Source organism: Miniopterus schreibersii (genome assembly GCF_964146895.1).
Source record: "Miniopterus schreibersii genome assembly, chromosome: 20".
NCBI classification, from domain to species: domain Eukaryota; kingdom Metazoa; phylum Chordata; class Mammalia; order Chiroptera; family Miniopteridae; genus Miniopterus; species Miniopterus schreibersii.
Genome location: NC_138122.1, coordinates 27,611,718 through 27,631,199, shown reverse-complemented (window position 1 = coordinate 27,631,199; position 19,482 = coordinate 27,611,718). Strand labels below are relative to the sequence as shown.

At 53.5% G+C, this 19,482-nt stretch overlaps 1 protein-coding gene across 4 annotated transcripts in view; it reads right to left on the bottom strand.

Moving 5' to 3' along the window:
* The window catches only part of SFSWAP (splicing factor SWAP), a 29,164-nt gene extending 16,541 nt beyond the window's left edge, over positions 1–12,623 (bottom strand). The window contains exons 1-7 of one of the 4 annotated variants that reach the window (XM_081122554.1): positions 12,244–12,623; positions 9,641–9,763; positions 8,893–9,024; positions 6,580–6,665; positions 5,848–6,073; positions 4,894–5,003; positions 3,874–4,009 (exon numbers count right to left, since the gene is read on the bottom strand). In XM_081122554.1, the coding sequence (XP_080978680.1) occupies positions 3,874–4,009; positions 4,894–5,003; positions 5,848–6,073; positions 6,580–6,665; positions 8,893–9,024; positions 9,641–9,650 (700 nt within the window). In that variant the 5' untranslated portion in view covers positions 9,651–9,763; positions 12,244–12,623. Of the gene's footprint in view, positions 1–3,873; positions 4,010–4,893; positions 5,004–5,847; positions 6,074–6,579; positions 6,666–8,892; positions 9,025–9,593; positions 9,764–12,243 lie in introns of all 4 variants that reach the window. The other 3 variants (XM_081122551.1, XM_081122553.1, XM_081122552.1) reach the window with 3 other exon arrangements.
* Positions 12,624–19,482: the final 6,859 nt, after the last annotated feature.

Below are 19,482 nucleotides of genomic sequence, written 5' to 3'. Positions count from 1 at the left end.
CCTCTGCACAGCACATCTCACAGGGAACATTCTTGTAGCTCCGTCTGCACACACGTATTTGTAGATTACAGCAGATATCCTGGATCAGGGGCCTGTGCCTCTTGGGTCCTGACACATGCTAGCAGCTTGCCCTCCACACTGCGCACAAACCCCATCTACACCCAGAACATGAGCACCTGCCAACATGCTCCCTGCCTTGTGACAGCCAAAAAACAGCCCACCACTGGGTTGCATCTATTTAATTTCTTCAATTCCTAAGAATTTCAAACTTGCATATGTGAAATAACATTTTTAACAACCCAGAAACCTTGACTCTGCCCTAAGACTTATGATTCTGATATGTTCTATGCCTGCGTGTGCAACTTCCTGCTGGAAGTCCCGTTCCTGTCACGTCTGCACGGTCTGGCCCATGGAACAGGATGTCACCTCCGGTGGAGGTTAGCTCCTGAAGTCGCAGGCATAATGCCACCTGAGTGGGGAGCGAGAGCCAGCCTTTAGAAGGTCTGGCCACTTAACCTTGTGATCACGCACACTGCAGTTTGTTTTCTACTGGATTACTGTTTCTTATTTGACTGTGAAAGCTGTTTTTCTACCGGAATATTAGTTCTTGCTTCCAACTGGACTGTAAAAGCTGTTCATATGTTAGGCAGTTTTTTCTGCTTTCTCAACAGTTTTATTTTTTCCATTAGTTAAATGTGTCTGTTGGCTTAAAAGAGATGAAGCTTTATCTGTTAAAGTATCCTTATTTCCGGGGAGTATCACATTTGGCACTCACACCTGGAAGAGATTCTGCTGTTGGATAAGGGGTGGAGGTCGCTCCTTTGTTAGCTGGTGCACCTCCCTTTTTAGGCACTTCTCTCACTGGGCGCTATCTGGGGTCAAAATCAGTCCTGCCTCAGAGCTTCCTGGTTTGGGCTGGGTGTGTGGTACCCTGACCACCACCACACCAGGACACAACTGCTCCTCTGTAGACAGCTGGGCCTTTTTGCTTTTACCACCAGTTTTTCTCTTAAACTACTTTCTCCAGTTAACCTTAGTGTAATAACGTATTTAATGAAAATTTATGCCAACAGATGAAATCTGAGTGAGAAAGTATTATTGTTTCTGTGGAAATGAAACCGAGTCCTTGGGAAAAGCAGAATAAAGGTCAGCTGCTTATGAAAACGGCTGCGGGGCCGGCAGCGGCAAAGTGGCTGTGAAAGCCTGAAAGTGACCGGAAGTGAACCCATAATTGGCTACCAGGCCTGTGCTCACTTCACCCCACACCCCCGTCTGGCCACAGCCCCACGTCTCAGGACGGGCTGGCTGCTCACTTTCATGCTTCACAGTGAAAGATGTTTCAGGCCATACACAGCATATTTTGTTCAGCCACCAACGTCCTAGGCCCTGCAAGCTCTTCCATGGCCACGGCCCACTTTATGGCCTGACGGCATGTCTCCCTTTACTGTTCCAAACTTTTCATGTTCTCACTATTTCCTAGCTAACCAAAGGCTAACCACAAGTAAGAGCAAACACCTTGAGAGCCTGCATGCAGGTGTTCACACTCATTTCTGCTAGGTGTCATTCTGACCTACAGCCAACGCTGCAGTCATGGTTCTTCCTGGAAACAGGATCAGACCACCTCTCCCTATGATCCCAGGTCCTGAACAGGCACTGCTGAGGGGACCCTGAGGGCCCATTTCACAGAAGTGCTCTCACGGGGATGCTGTGCTCCACTAGGCACTGTCCCTGTCTCTCTTCACAGCCAAGTCCCCCAAGGGGGTCTGTCCCAGGTCTCCATCTCTTCACCACCTGGAGTCCAGGTGTTCCCTCCTGCCCTAGCCTTAGCAGAGCTGACCGCAGCTGAGCAGTCTCTACCAATCAGCTCTGTGCTACCCTCGGTCTCACTGCCTCTGCACTACCACCCCTCCTGCCTGCATAGCAGAGGCTGGATGCGGGGGCACCTGTGAGCAGTGCCTGGATTGCTGTATGTCTTGTGTTTTTACAAGATGTGAATTTACTGCCAACATCTGTAAGCTGATCTGTCACTAAACGTTCTGGATTTCCAGCTTCTCTGGAAACCCTGGGTCCTGGCCCTGCAGGGCAACCACATCCCACCCACCACGGCCCTGCCTGCACAGGCTCTTCATCTCTGCTGGGCTGCACAGATTAGACAGAGGCTGGTCCCCACAGGGCACATGTCCAAAACCTGAACCGGAACACCCGGCACAACCCCCAAACGCCCTGTCGCTCTCCCACTGTATGAGGGAAAAGACAGATATGAAAACAACTTTGACTGAGGGGAAGCAATAGTTACTAACTTGTGCTCCCTGCTGGAGCTCTTCTGGTTGGGGACCATGGACCAGGCAGGGAGTCTCCCACAGTTCATCTTGGCCTACGGGGCCCTGCAGGAGGGACTACAGTGAGCCCTCTGAAGCCAGCAACCCCTCTGGATCTCGTGGTGACTCCACGTGTTGCGCAGCAGCCACTTTCAGCCTGCCCCACTGCTGGCCCTAACCCTCTCCCACCCAGCCCTGTGGGTTTACAGACACGAAGCAGCATCACCAACCTCAACATTTGGCTGCATGCATGCAAAGTGATAAGAGCAGAAGGTAATCAGCTATGGTCACCTGCCCTGAATCTATTCCTTCCCTGGGCAACAAAGTTTAACAGCCTCAGGAGCCAGTGGAAGTGCAAGGACACAGCATTTAATGCATGCAGCTTCAGAAAAGTTTGAAAAGCAAGGAAGCCAGAGAGACGTTCTACTCAGCTAAGAGCAGGGGTGCCAGGGATGTACAGATGCCTCAGCCCAGGGAGAGCCCAAGCCTGACATGTGCACTGGGCTTCGGCTGCTCGACTTAATCAGCAAGTGACAGGCAGTGCACTGTGAGGCCAGACCTGCTCTTTGCTTTCAACACCCAAAGAAATGCGGCGTGACTTGGTCTAATTGTGTAAAGAAACCACTTATGCTCCCTAAGAGGTTTGTTAGGACACACATATTAGGTCACTCGCATAACTATGTTTAAAGTCAAGAAACGTAATAGCACGCAACAGCAATGCATGATTGGTGCCAGTGCTGCAGGGATGGGCGAGAGGGCACAGCTCCAAGCTAGCCCGAGCCTGGTCCCGAGAATGAGCCGCTTACACTGCAGGAGAGAATTCATCTCAGGACCACTCCCCAACCTCTGACAGAGACAGCTTTCTAGGCAGATTCATCAGATCAGATCTCCATGTGAGGAGCTGAATAAACGAGTTCTGTGGCTTTGCTACAGGCTCTTCTCTCCTTCAATAGTTAATCCCTGAAGGAAATAACTTAAGACGGGAGAGTGAGATCAAGGTCAAATACTTTCAAATGATTTCCTGGAAAGAACTTGAAGCTCTGCCCTCTATGAATAATTAAAGACCAAAGACAACAGTCAGTGAGAGGAAGCGGGAGCTGTAACTAGTTCTAAGGAGCATGTGTCTTATAAGGAAGCGACTGACAGACAACACTGCGGGTCCACTCTCCCCATTCTTAACACGGCTCTGGTCCTGTTTAGGGCAACCACACGTCCAACGGGAAGCCCATTTCCCAGCCCCTGTTGCAAGACAGGATGGCACCATGACACCGTCCTGGCCCAAGAGAGCTAAGGGAAGTCCCCAGGCATGGCTGTTGGGAGGTCTCTGAAGAGGGGCAATGTCAGCCAAGATCTGCTTCCAGCCCTTGCCACCTCCTGCCCTTCAGGGAATGCAGAGCTGATGCTGCACGTGGTGACAAACGCAAGGACAAGGCCGGATGCTCAGGATGGCACCTCTAACAGTCCTGCACTGCCTGCCTCCACACCTCTTGGGACACCTGCTAGTTAAGCCTGCAGCTGTTGCAGGCGGGAGGGAGGCGCACAGCGAGGTACTCACAGTCAGAGGTGAACTCCACCTGGGAGGGCTGCCCAGCTGTGCCATCTGCCGAGGGAGGGGTGGGGGCCGGACTGTCGGCCTGGGCTTTTCGGACCAGCATGGCAAGGGGATGATCCGGGTCCACCACCTTCAAAGGCTGCAGAAGAAGGGAGCACGGTCACACTGTCTCCCCTATTCCGAGTCATACAGAGCTCTTCTGTGCAAGGAGGCTCAGCTCGACTCCAGAACACAGTATGCACACTTCAGGACACCCTCAGTACATGCACACATCTGCCCATGCACATGTGCTCACACACACACACCTGTACACACACGCGCAGGAGCGCCCCAACTGGCCCAGCATTCTACCTCACTGCAATTCCTGGAGGAACTGAGTAGACAGATGGTATTGATCTTCCTAATACCCGCTAAGGAAAGGGAGGAGGAAGGACCAGAACTAGGTTGCTACTGATACAATGCGAGCATCCAAATCCACCCACAACTGGAAACTCTGTCCTTTCTCAGAGAAATTTCCGATTTTTAATCACCAGCAGCTTTTATTCCCGGGTCAGCCACACAGTGTGACGCCGAGCGCGTGTGTGTGCCCCGACCACATGACCGTGCTGAGCGACTCCTTCACAACAGGAGGAGGGAAGATCAGAAGAAAAGTGTGGTTTTAGGTAACATGTGATGTTGCTGTGAAGGTAAGAGACCATTTCCAGCAGCACACACTCTGGACAGCTGAATTCTGCACAACAAAACAACTTCCACATCTCAGCCGGCACTTTCCTTACTGTAAACATCCCATCGGCACAGTTATAACAAATGAAAATAATTTGCTCATGAATTTTACAAGGTGAGATAAAAGAGAAATAAAGTAAACCCTCTGCCACCAAGCAAAACACAAAAATGCAAAGCAGACCTCCACGTGATCCAGTAAGACCCAGCGATTACACAAAAGAAATGCTTGCTTAATAATTTCCTGAAATCAAATTAGCAGAGGTCTCGCCACGGGGTGCACAAGGCTCGACAGACAAGCACCTTCATCAGCTCCTCCAGGCGGTCACACTTCTTGGCAGCGAAGAGAGACGGGTGCAGGTAACTCCCATCTCCCTCGTCGTCGTCGTCCTCGTCAGAGCTGACCCCCGACTCTGAAAGACACGCACAGCTCAGGACTGGCGCTGGGAAGAGAAGGTAACGCGGCCACCGGGTGTCCAGCAAGAAGCCAGGTGGAAGGAGGGTGGAGTGCACCCAGCCAGTGACTTCCCACCAGCTTTCATTAGTCCAGAGCTGTTGTGTATTTCAATTTTTTACCAAAAAAGACAAAAATCTTACTGATTCATGAAATGTAAAATAATAGCAACAGTTATTTTAAAATCTACCACAAACACACATGGTGACCGTGAGAGCATCGGAGGATTTATACAACTGCTTTTGAAAATCACACTTCAGCTGAAAAGAAAAAATTTCAAGGGCAGACATTTGTAGAGACCGCTGTTTGTGACTGTTGTTCAAAATGGGGTTCACTGTGAGAATTCCAAATTTGGACACTGTCATAAGGACCACAGCCGAGGGAGAGGTGAGTGAAAGCGAAAGTGGAGTCGGCAGGTTGCTTCTGCACACAAGGAAGGGGAGGTGTGGGCTCGGGCCCCAGTTCCGTGGGCAGTGCACTGCTTTTCCTAGAAACACCCCGCAGCCAATGGGAGGGGATAGTCCTCAACCTAGACGGTCTGTTCTGATAGCATCAGCATTTAATTATGTTTCACCCAACCATAAAAATGTTAATTAAGAATCTAATCTCTCCCAACTCAGGAAGAGCTTCAAATGTGCACACTGAGGGGGAGGGTGTGTGGCATCAGGTCTATCACCTCCTGTGGCAGGGTCTCACAGACACCCGGGTTCTGAGGTGCAGGCCCCCATGGCATGCATGAGAACCACCTCTGCGCTTTCAGAGCCCCTCCCCCCACAGGGTAAAGGGAACAAAGCCTCACGTACTCTGCTTCTCATCACTTTTGCTCTCGGCCAGCACCGGGTAGCGCCCCTCTTTCATGGCCTTCTGGATGAACTTGTAGTAGGGGTTGAGGTAGTGATCAAAGCGCAGGAAGTCGAATTGAGAGTTCCGGGCCTGCCTGGCTTTCAGCATGATTTCAAACTGCGCCCCCTGTCTGCACACGAAGCGGGCAGTGCGCTCGATGATGGCATGCATTTTGGCCGTGGGCGGCTGGGAGAAAACACAAATTCACATTAATAATATTTCCTCTTGGCCACTGGCTGCAGGCCTCAAAACAGAAATAACCCTAGTTTTGCCCTGCCCAGGTGGCTCAGTTGGTTGGAGCAGTGTCCCGCGCAGCAAAAGCTTGCGGGTTCCATTTCCATCAGGGCATATACCTAGGTTGGTTTGATCCCTGGTGGGGTGTGTGCAAGAGGCAACCAATCAATGTGTCTCTCCCACATCGATGTTTCTCTCTCCCTCAATGGAAAAAATATCCTCAGGTGAAGATTAACCCAAAAATAAAAGTAAATAAATAGGTGAACCCCAAATAAAGTCATCGCCTTATTAAAAGAAAGAAAATAAAAGAGAAATAACCCTGGTTTTCCTCCGTTAGCTCACAAGTGACTCTGGAGCAGTGTGGGTCTCTGACACAGGTGTGACTGCCGGGCTCTCCTACAAGCAGCCCGTCACAGAGAGTAACCATGACCAACAGGACTGAGGAGAAATGCACGTACCAGCTCCACGTCAGGCGGCACATTCAGTCCCGAAGGGGCAACGAAGGGCTCCTCACTCTCCTCCACATTCTCAGACTCACTCTTTTCTGCATAAAAAGAAAACACAAACTTCAGAACCACGCCCAGGAGAGGCGGCACCCACCACAGTAAACCACCACGCAGGGAGTGCAGCGCCCGGTCTTAGCGGGTTCTTGACCTTTTTTCTAGCAGTTCTTCTAGAAACTTCCCAGTTTCCCAATCTATTCCACCACAAGTAAAACCACGTCAGCAAATCCCCAAGATAGGGGGTGGTAGGAGCGTGCACCCGGGACCAGGTCATCGTTAGGTCTTGGACCCTGGGCGAGGGCCCGACTGTTTCCCCCTTTGCACAAAGGCAGCAGCAGCAGCATCCTCTCCCAGGGCTGAGGCAAGGTCTGGGTGAGACAACACACATGAACGTCTGCACCTCACTGCTCCACTTATCAGGCACTCAATACAGTCCTCTTCCTCCCAGCCTCTCTGGTCTGCGTGTTTGACAAGTGTTGCTGAGGCTCCTGCCACAATACTTCTGAGTCCCCAGGGTGTCAGACATAGCCCAAGGTGCTCAATCCTGAGAAAACTGAATTTCCCCATCGAACTGTGAAGCTTTGCCCTGAGTGTAACTACAAGACATCTCCTCCAAGCAAACTGCCTCTTTTACAAAAAATGTACCCTTTCCATTTCCACTTCCTCCGTCGGTAAAATGCCAGAGTAAGTACATCCACCTCTTCGGGCCACATGGTCTGCGTCTCAATCATGCAACTCAGCCATGGAAGTACAAAAGCCACACAGATGACACGTGAACGAACGAGCATAGCTGTGTCCAATAAAACTACAGAAATGTGCCAACTGGGCCTTTGGTTGGGATCTGCTGATCTCTAACCTAGAAGGTTAAGAAATTAGCAGTATGGAGTTTTCCAAAGATAGTCGCTGGGTCCTGCAAAAGATGGTTAGCCTTCGTAAATTTCAATTCTTCCCTTGTGAAATGGCGACTGTGCACTCCTCCCCTCTGATCCAAAACAACACGCATCTGGAGCAGATGTAACGGAGAGGGCTCAGAGACAGGACGAGGTCTGAGCTACCTAGGACCCTATAGTGAGTAACTTATCTGGATGAAGAAGTGAGTGTTCACTTCTTACACCTGCAAGAACATTTCCAGTGAAAGTCCAAGAGTTATCGCAGGTGTTATATACCTTAACAGGGCTTTAATGGAACACAGTGAAAATTACGTTTGAAAACCCTTCAGCAGCTCACAGAACAGGGCAGTGCAATGGTGGTTCTTCTGCCTGAGAAGTGATGAGCAGGATGGGCAGAAAGGGCAGCAGGGGACTGGATGCCCAGGCCCACCCCACACCCTATTGTCCTATGAGGATCACACCCTCACTGAGGGTGGAGAACCCGGGGCAGGTGCACCTGCAGGGCTGACAGCATTTTGTCCTTTGACTGCCATCATCACTTCACACTTGCTAGGTCTGTTAGGTAAGTAGAAACCAATCAGGTCCCAGAGACCACACTCAGCTCTAAAATTAAGTCCCTGTAGAACGTATAAACATCCAAATGGGCTTCTAAGGTAGAACTTCTCCCTCCCTTTCCACAAAATATCTTCTAGGCAGTGGCCCGTCCTCAGTGCTGCAGGCCTGTGGCATTTTCCCCGACAGTTAATGACTGATGACTATGCTGGGCTGTAGCGATGGTGATCACAGGGCCCACCAAAGCGACTAAGGATGTCTGTTCCACCAGTCGATTTTTCAGCAGCATTATTATTTTTTTTAAATATGCAAAGTTCAACAGTTGAGCCAGAAAAATGTGAATTTGAAATCTTTAATCCTACATAAATATTACTTTAAAACACTGTGGTCAGTGTGTGTCTAGGTCCTCCCACGGGACACCTGCCAGGGTTTCAGTTGCAGAGGGGATACGAAGTAGCAAGGCCTATGCTATCAATGCCCCTACAACAAACCACTGCAGACAGGTATCAATGCATATCTGTCAATCTAGAAACAGAGAATCTGGAGTGAGTTTCTAGAATCCAGGTATTTCCTGTCCCCTGAATCAGAGAAACAGGAAAAACAAGACCCGGCACAGATAACAAGAGTCAGGTTCACTTTCCATCTCCATCAACAAGTTGCTTCCTAGTTTCAGCTTCGTTTTACCCTAAGGAGGAGCCCCCCAATGCTCTGTGTCACAGTGATGTCACAAGGACTCAGGGCCATGGCCGTGCTCTGGAGGCCTGCCCACTTTCACACACAGCGCCCTGCCCGGCACTGCCCCCCCCCCCCCGGCTCCTCCCCGCACCTCTCTGTTTAGAAGGCTCCTCTTCCTCGGTCGGCTCTGACGGGTCATAGTAGTCGCTTCCGTATGTGAATCCCACCGCATTGTAGCTCCCGTCCTCTGCTAGGGCTTCACTCAGGCGCTTATATTCCTCCTCTTGAATAAAAATGAGAATTTTATTAACAAAATGGAAATTTACTGAGAAAAATTTCATATGTTTCTAAAGTTGTAGCTATCAGTAAAGCATACACTTTTCAACCTCTTTTCGAGGCAAGAATGTTTTTAAAAATTCCCACTTCACGTCTATCAATATGTACTCCTGCCAGTACATTTTACCACAGACAGCAGAATACACGACTTTTGTGGAAAATTTCTTCCTGCTGAGAAATTTGGGATTTAAGAACTGCATTAAAGATGGTTAAAGCAAAGACAAGAACACCAATTTTAGTTTATACGATACTGTTAAAGAGGAACAGTTAAAGAGTTTGGTTTTTGTTTTGTCAAATCCCAGTCTGCCCTCAAAAGCTGGGACAATTCTCTGTGGCTCTATATATAAACTATCCTGAGGTCCTCCCAGAACGCAAAGACGCCTGTTTTTCCAATCCACTGGGTACTGTCAAGATAATATCAGAAAGAGTGAGTATAAAAAAATGAATGGGAGTAAATTTAAATACTTAAAATTTTTTAAAACGTTTGTTGCTTAAGGAGTCTTTCTTGAGCAGTACCTTGCCTCGCCTCCTCCTCAAGCAAGTCCGTATGCAAGGCTAAATACCTCTCTTCATCACACAGGGCCTCTACTCGCGCCTCCTCTTCGGAGAGCTGGTAATCTCTGTTCCAGGTGGAATACTCGGCGTCGTACTCAGAAAGGTCATGCAGGTGACCGCGCCCATCATATCTGCAATAGGAACACGCTGGTCAACGGAAAGAAGTTAACATCTACAGTGGTTTGTGTGTGAGCTTACATATATAAACATATGTGCATACATATACTTACCAATTAAAATAAAGAAATAAAAGTATTAAAACGAACATAGGAACTGTTCTCACATTTATATTTAATTTGGCCAGTCACATCTCACCTACTTGTAAACTCAAGTTATCATAACAAAATCTATATTGTAGAAAACTACAATATGATAAAAGTTGTAATTAAAGGTAAATAACCCTTTAATAGCATAAATGGTAGATCCACTTCACTGGCAGTTCTTACCGTTTATGGTTTGGTCAACTATTCAATGCCATTTGCAAAAAAAAAAAAAAAAAAGTTTCTGAAAAGTCAAATATCATAGCTTACATTCACACAAACCGAATACATAAATACCTATCCGTAAGAACCAAAGGGTCGCAATTTCCTCGCTTCTCTCTGCTAGTCCCGAACTCTCAGGAGAGATCTTCACCAAAGAAACTTGCGTCCATGGGAGGTAAAATCTTGGCTAGGCTCGCCCCCTAGCCACTTGGCTGAGGAAATAAGTGCTGGGTTATGTGATAGAGAGACACACATACATAGGAACAGTGACATATACGTGCAGTTTAAGGAGGTTCACTGGGTGCAGAGTGAAACTATTAGAGGATGCAGGACAAGTATTTTCTTCTGGACTTTGCAACCCCAGGGAATAACATACATGACACACATCCATGTGCCACAGGGACCAACAGGTCCTTTGGCCAATTAAGAGTAAGACAAGCACTTCCTGCTGTGCCTTTAACACAACCGACTTAATGAAGGACTGTCAATGTCCAGCTGTCAAACAACCACCAAGTGAGCCAGTGAATTTCACGTCAACACTCAGATTTAGGGTCGCAAAAGTGACTGCAGAGAGACCAACAAAAGTCCGCCTGATGTTTTAATGCCAACTTTTGAATAAGGACCCCAAGGAAGACATTTACAGGCCAAAAATTTCAGGGTATGAAGTGACTGCATTTTATTAGATTCCAAATTTACTTTCCCTTTAACGTAAACCTCCTTAACTTACAAATGTAGTTCATTATTTAAAAATATTACACACGTACATGCGTAGCGTTTGCTCCCCACCAGTTTTGGAAGACCTGACTCGATCATAAACAGAATGACACGGAAAACTGCACAAGGAGCTCAGACTGCGCCGTTTACCAAACTCCAACAGTAAACATCACAGGTAACACTGGGCAAGAGCAAGCTGACTGACAGCTCAGGTCACATCCTCCGGTGGAGACTGGGGTGCAAAGGCAGAGCTCGTTGGAGAGCGTGGAGCCATGGGGTCCGGACCTGACCTGGCCGCCCTGCCCTCCCTTCACCGTCCTGTTGTCTAGATCTAACTCCAAACGGAAAGTCAGGGGTGGCAAAGGCCTACTGGGTCCTTAACGTGTCCATCCGGCCAGCTCAGGGGTCAGCCCTACGGTCAGTTCCCGGGCTTTGCAGAATCCGGTTTTAATCGTCCCAAACGATGGGCTTCCTTCACTCCGAGAGCGTATTCCACAGTCTAATGGTTGGTCACTGTTAGCTTTTCAGTCCGGGCCCCGGGTGTGGATGGAGTTGCCAAAGTGGCAAAAAACAACAACACCCCACCAGCAAATCAATAAACAAAAAGCCCAAGGAGGGGATAAGAAAAGGGGGGGACTGAACACATGGTGTGGCGGGGAACGTGGGGAGCAAACGACCTACATCATGTAACGCCGCCATCCTTTTCAAACCAAACAGCCTTAGAAACCCCGGCCCGGGACCCCTCTGCCCGCAGGGTGATTCTGGGGAGCAGGTTTGATTTGAAAAGAAGCACATCTGCCGTGTAACCCGGTGCCACCCTTCGGGAGACGGTGAAACCCGCCCTACGGCCGAGGCCGGCGTCTGCGCGGCGTCGCCGGGCCTGCAATCCACCGGCATCTTCGCCCAGCGCCCGAATCGGCCGGACTCGCCCGACGGCACCGGCCGGGCTGGGGGAGGGGCCGCGCGCCACCAACGTCACGGGCCCGCAACACAACGCGCGGGCGCTCCGGGGCCGAGGGCGCCGGGGCCACGCGCGGCTCGGGGCGACCACCCGGGGTCTCCGAGGTTCCTAACCGGGCCCAGCGCGGGGCCGGGGGCCCGGGGCTCCGGCAGCTCCCGCCGCGCGCAGCGGTCAACCGGAGTCCGGCGCCAGGGGTGCGGGGGGCCGGGGGCCGCGGGGCCCGCGCCGACCCCTCCGGCCACGGACGCGGCAGCGACTCCAGCCTGAGCCTTAGGGGGGGCTTCACCGTCCTCCTCCTCCCAACGCCAGGGGGCTGCGGGGGCGGGGGCGGGGGTCCCCCGGGTCCCCGCTGGCTCCAGAACAGCCCCTTTTCCAGGCCTGGCCATCAAGTCAACATCAGACGACGACAACCGGGCGCGGGAAGGGGAGGATCGACGGGCGGGGAGGCACCGACCTGTCGATGAGGATCTTGGGGTCCCCCATCCAGGGGATGAGGTGCTGTCCCTGCTCCAGGGCCAGGGCCCGCTCGTCATCCCGGAACAGCTTGCAGGCATAGCCGAAGACCAGCAGCTCCACTCGGCTGCCCGCGCCGCCCGCGCCGCCGGGCCCGGCCTCCTCTTTGGCGCCACTTTTCCTCTCGGTTTTGGCGCGGCCGCCGCTCGCGCCGTACATGACAGCGTCCCCGGAGACCGGGCTGGCCCTGTCGTGCGCCGCGCCGCCGCCCCCGAAGCCTCCGCCTGGCCTGCCCCCTCAGTCAGAAGCGCCGCATCCCGGCCCCGAGCTGGGCGCCGCCGCCATAGCGGGAAACAAAATGGAGGACGCGCCACTTCCGGCGACGGGCAGCCCCACTTCCGGCGGGCGGCTGCGGCAGATTCGCCAGCCCTCGCCGGCGTGGGAGCCGCTGGGAAGTATGTCGGCTCCAGCCCTTCACGTTCGGAGGCGCCTCCACGGAGGGAGCTTTCGTGTTCCGGGAAGAGCGCGTATCTTAGGGTCGTTTTTCTCAGGCAGCTGTCAGGGGCGGCGACGAAAGTGCGGCGCCGGATCGTCCGCCACCCGCACCGGGCCGGGCCGGAGGAGGGCGGGTGCTGCGTGGGCCGGGGCGCGGCTCTATGGGCCTGGGCGCTGCAGGCCGGGGACTGGAGACTGGGGACTGGGGGATCGGGGCTCCTGGGGGACCGGGGCTCCTGAGGGATGGAGAACTGGGAGACTGGGGCCCAACCGGGGAGCCTGCGGGGCGGGATTGGGGTACCGAGGAGTCTGGGGGGCAGGGACGCTGGGGGACCGGGGAGTCTGGGACCTGGGGGACTGGGCTACGGGGGAGTCGGGGCAGGGACACTGGAGGACCGGGGCTCCTGGAGGTGCGGGACTGGGAACCTGGGGGGCAAGGGGACTTCGGGGGGGTCTGTGGTGCCCCGCGCGGCTGGGGGGGCCGTGCTCGGTCTCCCTCGTCACTTGACGTCCCACGTTGGTTGCCCGGGCCATTGCTGTGCGGTTGGGCTGCTTTGAACTTTCCAGTGGGTTCGAGGGGGAGGGGGCCAAGGTCAGTGCATTAAGTCCCCGAGCGGGGCGCTGAAGCTGCCACCCCGGGCCGGCTCTGAGTGACCGGGGCTCGGCTCTCCCAGCGCCCCCGGGCGGCTTGGATCCCGGCCCCTTCCACTCAGGTCCGGCCGAGCCCCGGCTTGGAACTTTGTCGCTGAGGACAACTACCCGAAGCTTGTTCCCGTCCCCTGAGGTCGCTCTGTCGATCTGAGGTGACCACTGTCATCTCTTGTGGACAGAAGCTGTCACTTGGCCGGGGTTCCACAGCAAAACGTAACCCCGAAAACCTGGGGAGAGTCCAGCCGAGAGGCCCACCCCCTAAGCAGCGCACCCGGGGCGGCCCTGGTAAAATGGACCCGAAGCAGCTTAAAAGTTACAATGTGTTTAACCAGCACTTGCTTCCAGAAGCGCATCGCAGGGAGTAATCCGAGGTGTGCGCCGAGATGCACGGTCCGGCGGCGCCGTTCACGGCGGGGGGGAAGGAGGGGCCCGTGAAGTCAATGGCTGAGCCTCAGGGCTCTCCCCAGGCCGAGCCCGCGTGGAGATAACGCTTAATGTGCGCAGGGTCGCGTGTGCGGGGGCGTCCACGCGGGCGCATCTGCTGTAACCAAAGACCGACCGCAAAGTCTGTCCATGGGGAACCACGGAAATAAACTGGGGGCACCTGTGCAAAGGGACGCCGCAGGCTTTATATAGACGAGCCGCAGTTGTAACAACCTGGAAGAATCCATAAGAGACTAGTTTGTCCTAAAAAAGGAAGGTTGCGTGATTTTAAAAATGTATATGAAGGTGCTACCATTGGTGGGGAAACCATGGATATAGGTACGTATGTTTGAACTTGCTTATGTTCAGAGCACCTCTGGGAAAAGTTATGGAAAGGGTGGCACCAGCTGCCTGTGGGTGAGGCAAATAGGAAACATTGTTGCCAAAGTATGGAAGAGGACACTCCCCCCACTGCGTCCCATTTATACTGTTACTTTGTAACTGTTCCGTGAGTCTTAACATGGGGAGGACATGAATAAAAGCCTAATACACAGATATATGATAACGGGTGAGCTCATCTTGTTTTTAATAATAATAATTGCTAACCCTTCTCTGCCTCGAAAATCTTGTTGCTTTCCCTAGCCCACCCAACATTAGTTTTGTTTTTTTAAAGGTCCCCAGAATTCAGAATTCTCTGCAACATGTTGCAAGCTCATTTTTCTACTGTTATTTCCCATGGCTCTGTTGTAGAGCAAAACATTTTAATTTACCTCCTTTTACACATTAACATTCTTTTTAAGTTCCATTATGTAAAAGCTAACAAAGGATTTTTTTTAAACGGTCATTTCATTTTTGTGTGTGCTAGGCTGAGTGGGTAATTCTATGGCAGTGAAGAAAGTCACTATTCTCCAACCTCTCCATGTGCTTAGAGGATCAGTCAGAAAAATATGCCCACCCAGGAATTCACGGGTACAAAAAATACTGTGTTTTAAGCCAGCCAGGCTGCCTTGCAAACGTCTGTTTGATGCATTCCGTGTGAGATGAAACTCCTGGGAGAACCTGGCCACCTGAGGGTGGTTTAACAGAAGGGCTGCCTCGCTGAGCCTTCTCACGCTTCCTTAAAGTTTCATTTAAACTTCAAGTTTTGTTTTTATTTTCTTAAAATAACTTGATTTTTTTTTTTTTTTTTAATTCCATCTCATAGTCTACACTTTGCATGAGTCTTAATTTGGGGAGGAACTGAATAAAGCATAAGCTGACACACAGATACGTGGTGACAGGTGACAGCCCACCATCCCCGGGGGGTGCTCTCTCTCCAACGCCCAGCTTCACGCTGGAAATGCAACCCAAGGGGCACAGATCGGTCACTGAGCCACAGCTTGTGGCCACATCTGTCCACCAGCAGACCCTGTTCCCTTCAGCTCTTGTCCGAGGTGCTGAAGCACATGGTTGTGTGACTGTTTTTTGTGGGGGTCTCACAATTTTTAATCAAGAGCAAAGTGTCCAAGTCTAGGGATTTTTGGTTTTTAACAAATAAAGGGGTTTGCTAATAAGCACTTGACAATCTCATCCTCACTCGCTGACCGGTGGGGGAGGGTATGGCCAGCATGAGCGATCCTCTCCAGATGTAGGCTAATCACCCTCCGTCAGTGCAGAGCAAACCAGCGGGTACAGATTTTGTGCAAAGCGGCAGAAACTCAGGCTCCAGCCAGCATGGAAAGGGAATTGGTCGGCTCACAGATAAAGGCATCTGTGTGCTAGCCTTAGGTGGGGCTGCATTTTGGCCTCCGCAGGTCCCAGCAGGAAGCTCTGCCCTCTCCCTCGTAGTTTCGCCCCCAGGTGTGTCCTTCAATCTCAGGCCCCAAATGGTGTCGGGCTGTTACCTGGTCAATCCCGCAGGACCTCCATCAAGAAAGAGCCCAGGATCCCAGTTGGCATGGCTCAGCAGCTGAACAACCTATGATCCAGGTGATTGAGGTTCAATTCCCGATCAGGGCACATGCCCGGGTTTCAAGCTCGATCCCCAGTAGGGGGTGTGCAGGAGGCAGCCAATCAATGGATGTTTCTCTCTCATCGATGTTTCTCTTTCTCCCTCTCCCTCTCTCTCTAAAATCAATAAAAACATATTTTAAAAAGAAAGAGCACAGGACTTCCCCAGTAGCTCCTGGAACAGCCCCGATAGGACTCTGATTGGCCCAGATGAGGTCACATGCCCAAGCCCCAATAATGCTGTGGCCGGGGATGCTGTGCCTGTATTCTGTGGGCCCAGTCACACAATCCCCATGTGGGAGAAGGTGGGGGCCCCACCCAGACCTCTGATGGGGGTCTGACAGGAGGGAGGGGTCTCCTCCCAAATGAGAGGCCGTCACTGGAAGAAGGGGGAGCGGTCCCTGGGAGGAGAACCTCAGTGGTCCTGTAGAGCATGACCTCTACTGCAGGTCGTCTCGGGCTCAGGAACTGCTGATTCTCCTTACTCCCCGCAAGCCTTTCTGGGTCTGTCAGGTCCCCAACAAGCCCCGGGAGAGCATCTGTCACTCGAACAGCATCCATCATGTGCCTGCCGTGGAGAGAGGTGGAAAGCCGTGGGCTGTCTCACACCTGAGTGACAAATTAAGTCTTTTTGTGCACAGGGACGTCAGCTGTGGAACGCTGACTGCGGAAGCTGGGTCCCTGAGAAAGCCCCGTCTGTTCTGCCACTCAGGGCCTGTGTCCCCCTCCTAGGCTGCGGGAGGCCTGTCACTTACTGTCCCAGGATCAGGGCTGACGCTGCTTCCTTGTCGTGACTTAGGGCTTTCGGAGACCCAGTCAGAAAGGCTCCAGGTCATCAGCTCAGCACCTGGGTCGGCCTGTGCTCAGTGGGGGGATGGGGGCGGGAGGCAGGAACAGCCTGAATCTCAGCGGAGCCCCTGGGACAGAGTCTGGGATCCCAGGAAGGGGGCCGGGAGGGCTGGGAGACACCGGCAGGACATCGACTCTGGACTGGGGGCAAAGAGATCACAGCTCAGACTCAGTTTATGGTCTGTGAAACGGAGACAGTCATCACAGGTCAGAGCCTCAGGCAGGCGGGCGGCCTTCTGCATGCCATTCTCTGGTGTGTTTTCATAAACCCCTGCCGAAGCGTGTGCACAGGTGAGTGTGCATGTGTGTGCAACTGTGTGAGTGTGTGCACACGAGTGTATGTGCATGTGTGTGCACGTGTGTGCACGTGTGAGAGTGAGTGCGGGAGTGTGTGTGTGCTCACAGGCCGCTGTGCGCAGGAGAACCCAGTCCCCGCATTCTCGTTGGTCCTGCGCCGAGTAACAAGGAGACACACTGCTGTGACCCTCACGCTCCGGCAGACACTGCGCTAAGCGTGGGCAGGTAGAGAGGCAGACACGGGGCGGATGGACAGACCACAGAGGGATGAACTACAGACAGAGAGTCATCTCAACCTACCCACCCACGAAAGCGACTTTCACAGGTAAGACAAATGTGTGCGGTGGCAGCCGCCGAGGATGAGAAATGGTCGTGTGCGTGAGTCGTGCGAATTTCGCCGCCGAGAAAGCGGGTGCTCATGGGGGCCTGACGGAGACACCCTCACAGCACACAAATCACCAGGGCCCGGGCCGGGAGGTCTCCTCGTACGAGCGTGCAGAGCGATGACAGATGTACCGACAGGGTTCGAGCGCAGATAAAACCGCAGAGAGCGAGGGGCGCAGGCTGGGGACCAGGGCCGCCTCGGAGGGAGGGGACTGAGCGTGGGGAGGACTCAGGCAGGGGTGTCACGGTCCCCGTGACGCTCTAGATCTGAAGGCCACTGGGCACCGCGGGAACGTGACCTGCAGCTTCTGCACAGCTGCTCCTGGGACTTCACACCGCCCGTTGGCGAGGAACTGCAGGCGTGGGGCTCGGGCGGGGCTCCCCCTGACCCCACTCAGTCTTGTCCTTGACTGTCAGGCCCTCATGTTCTAAGTGGCTTTAGACCCTGATTCTCCAGGGCAACTAAATTAGTCTATTAATCCCACCTGTGCCACCTGCAGGCTTGCGTGGGGGTTGCCATAGCATCTGTCTCCATAGTACCGGCACCCAGTGACTGAAATCAAAGGTGGGACTGAATAGCAGCAGCATCAGATGGTGGGATGCCCGTGGGGTGTGAGCCTCGCCGCAGTTTTGTCCCTGGTCCCCCTTCTAGGGACGTCCAGAGCTCCTAACGCCCTCTCCACCTGCACCGAGGACCAGGGGGTTCTCCCTCAGCCCCTCTCCCACCAGCCCTGCCTGGCGAGCTCACATATCTGACCACAGGAGAAGCCTGCCCCTGCCCCCTCCTCACCCCAAGACGGTTTCCGCAGTGCAGAGAACGCAGGGGCTCCTCCCGTGTCCTCCCACGCCGGCCTGAGCCGCGCTCACCCGCAGCCAGCCGGGTCCTGGGGTGTGCAGGGCGGCAGGCCCTGTGACCCGGAGCCCCGCCCTCTCCCTCCTGGGCCGAAGCTCCTTGTGGCTCCTCACACCTGCGTGGCCTGGGAAGGGCAGTGGGGTGTGAGCCTGGAAAGCTCTCTGGGGCTCTATCTCCACGCTGGCTCCTCTGGCAGGCTGGCGAGAAGGGACCGTCCACTCGCACCTCACCCTCTGCCCGACCTGTTCTGGCCCCGGCTGTGGGATGCAGGAAGTCAGACCTGGTGGGAGCCCGCCTGGCCCACCCCCCACCCACTCTGACCAGCAGGTGGGCAGCGAGCGTCCCTGAGAAAGTGCCTGCCTGAGGTTCCCACGTCAGGAAGGGGACCCTGGTTCCACGTCCAGGGCTCTTTCTGCTCCCTTTGGGATGGACATGTGCCTTGCGTTTGCGTGTGTACATGTGTGCACGCAGGTCGACATGTTACATGTAAACACACCTGTTCACAGGTGTGCATAGGTGTGTACACATGTAGTGTGCATACACACGCATGTGCACATGTGCACACCTGTCCTGCCTCTCTCAGGAACCACATCCCCATCTCAGCTCATTCCTTAGAGGGGGCAGACCCAGCCTCACCGCCAGGTCCCTGAGGTCAGCACGTGACCCCAGGCTGTCGCTGGGATACTTGGTTTCCCGGCCACAGTGCATGAGCATCCGCTGGACCGGTGAGTCACCTCATTTGCGGGATGGAGCTCCCAGGAAGCCAGGGCTCGCTCAGAAATTAGAGAACTGGGTGAGCCTGACGGTGCCGGGCGCCCCCTGGTGCTGCCACCTGGAACTGTCAGGAGCAAGAGCGAGAGGAGAGGACCCGTCAGGCTCCGGTTCCAGCTGCGGTGCCTGGAGCCTTCACCCACGACTCACCCTGGCCTGTAACCCAACCCGTGCCTTTGCCCCTTTTGATTTAAACCGTGCTCCCTCTCAATGGTCCTGAGCCTCGTCAGATAAATCGTGTATGGGATCGGTGAACTTTGTTCCCTCAAGGATGCCCTGGGCTCAGCGTCTCCATCCTGCCCGGCTCTTGCGCCTTCCCTGTGGCCCAGGGCCCGGGCGGGGACGCTGGGAGGGAGCAGACTTGGCCGGGAGCCGTCCTGAATCTATGCTCCTTTCCTGGAAGTCTCCTCCTGCTGCTCGGACATTCCTGTCATTTCTTTAAGGAATGAGAGTGACTCATTTCTGACCACAGAGGACCCCAGATCTGAGCACAACCATGAGCTAAAGTACTGACAGGAACCCCTGTGC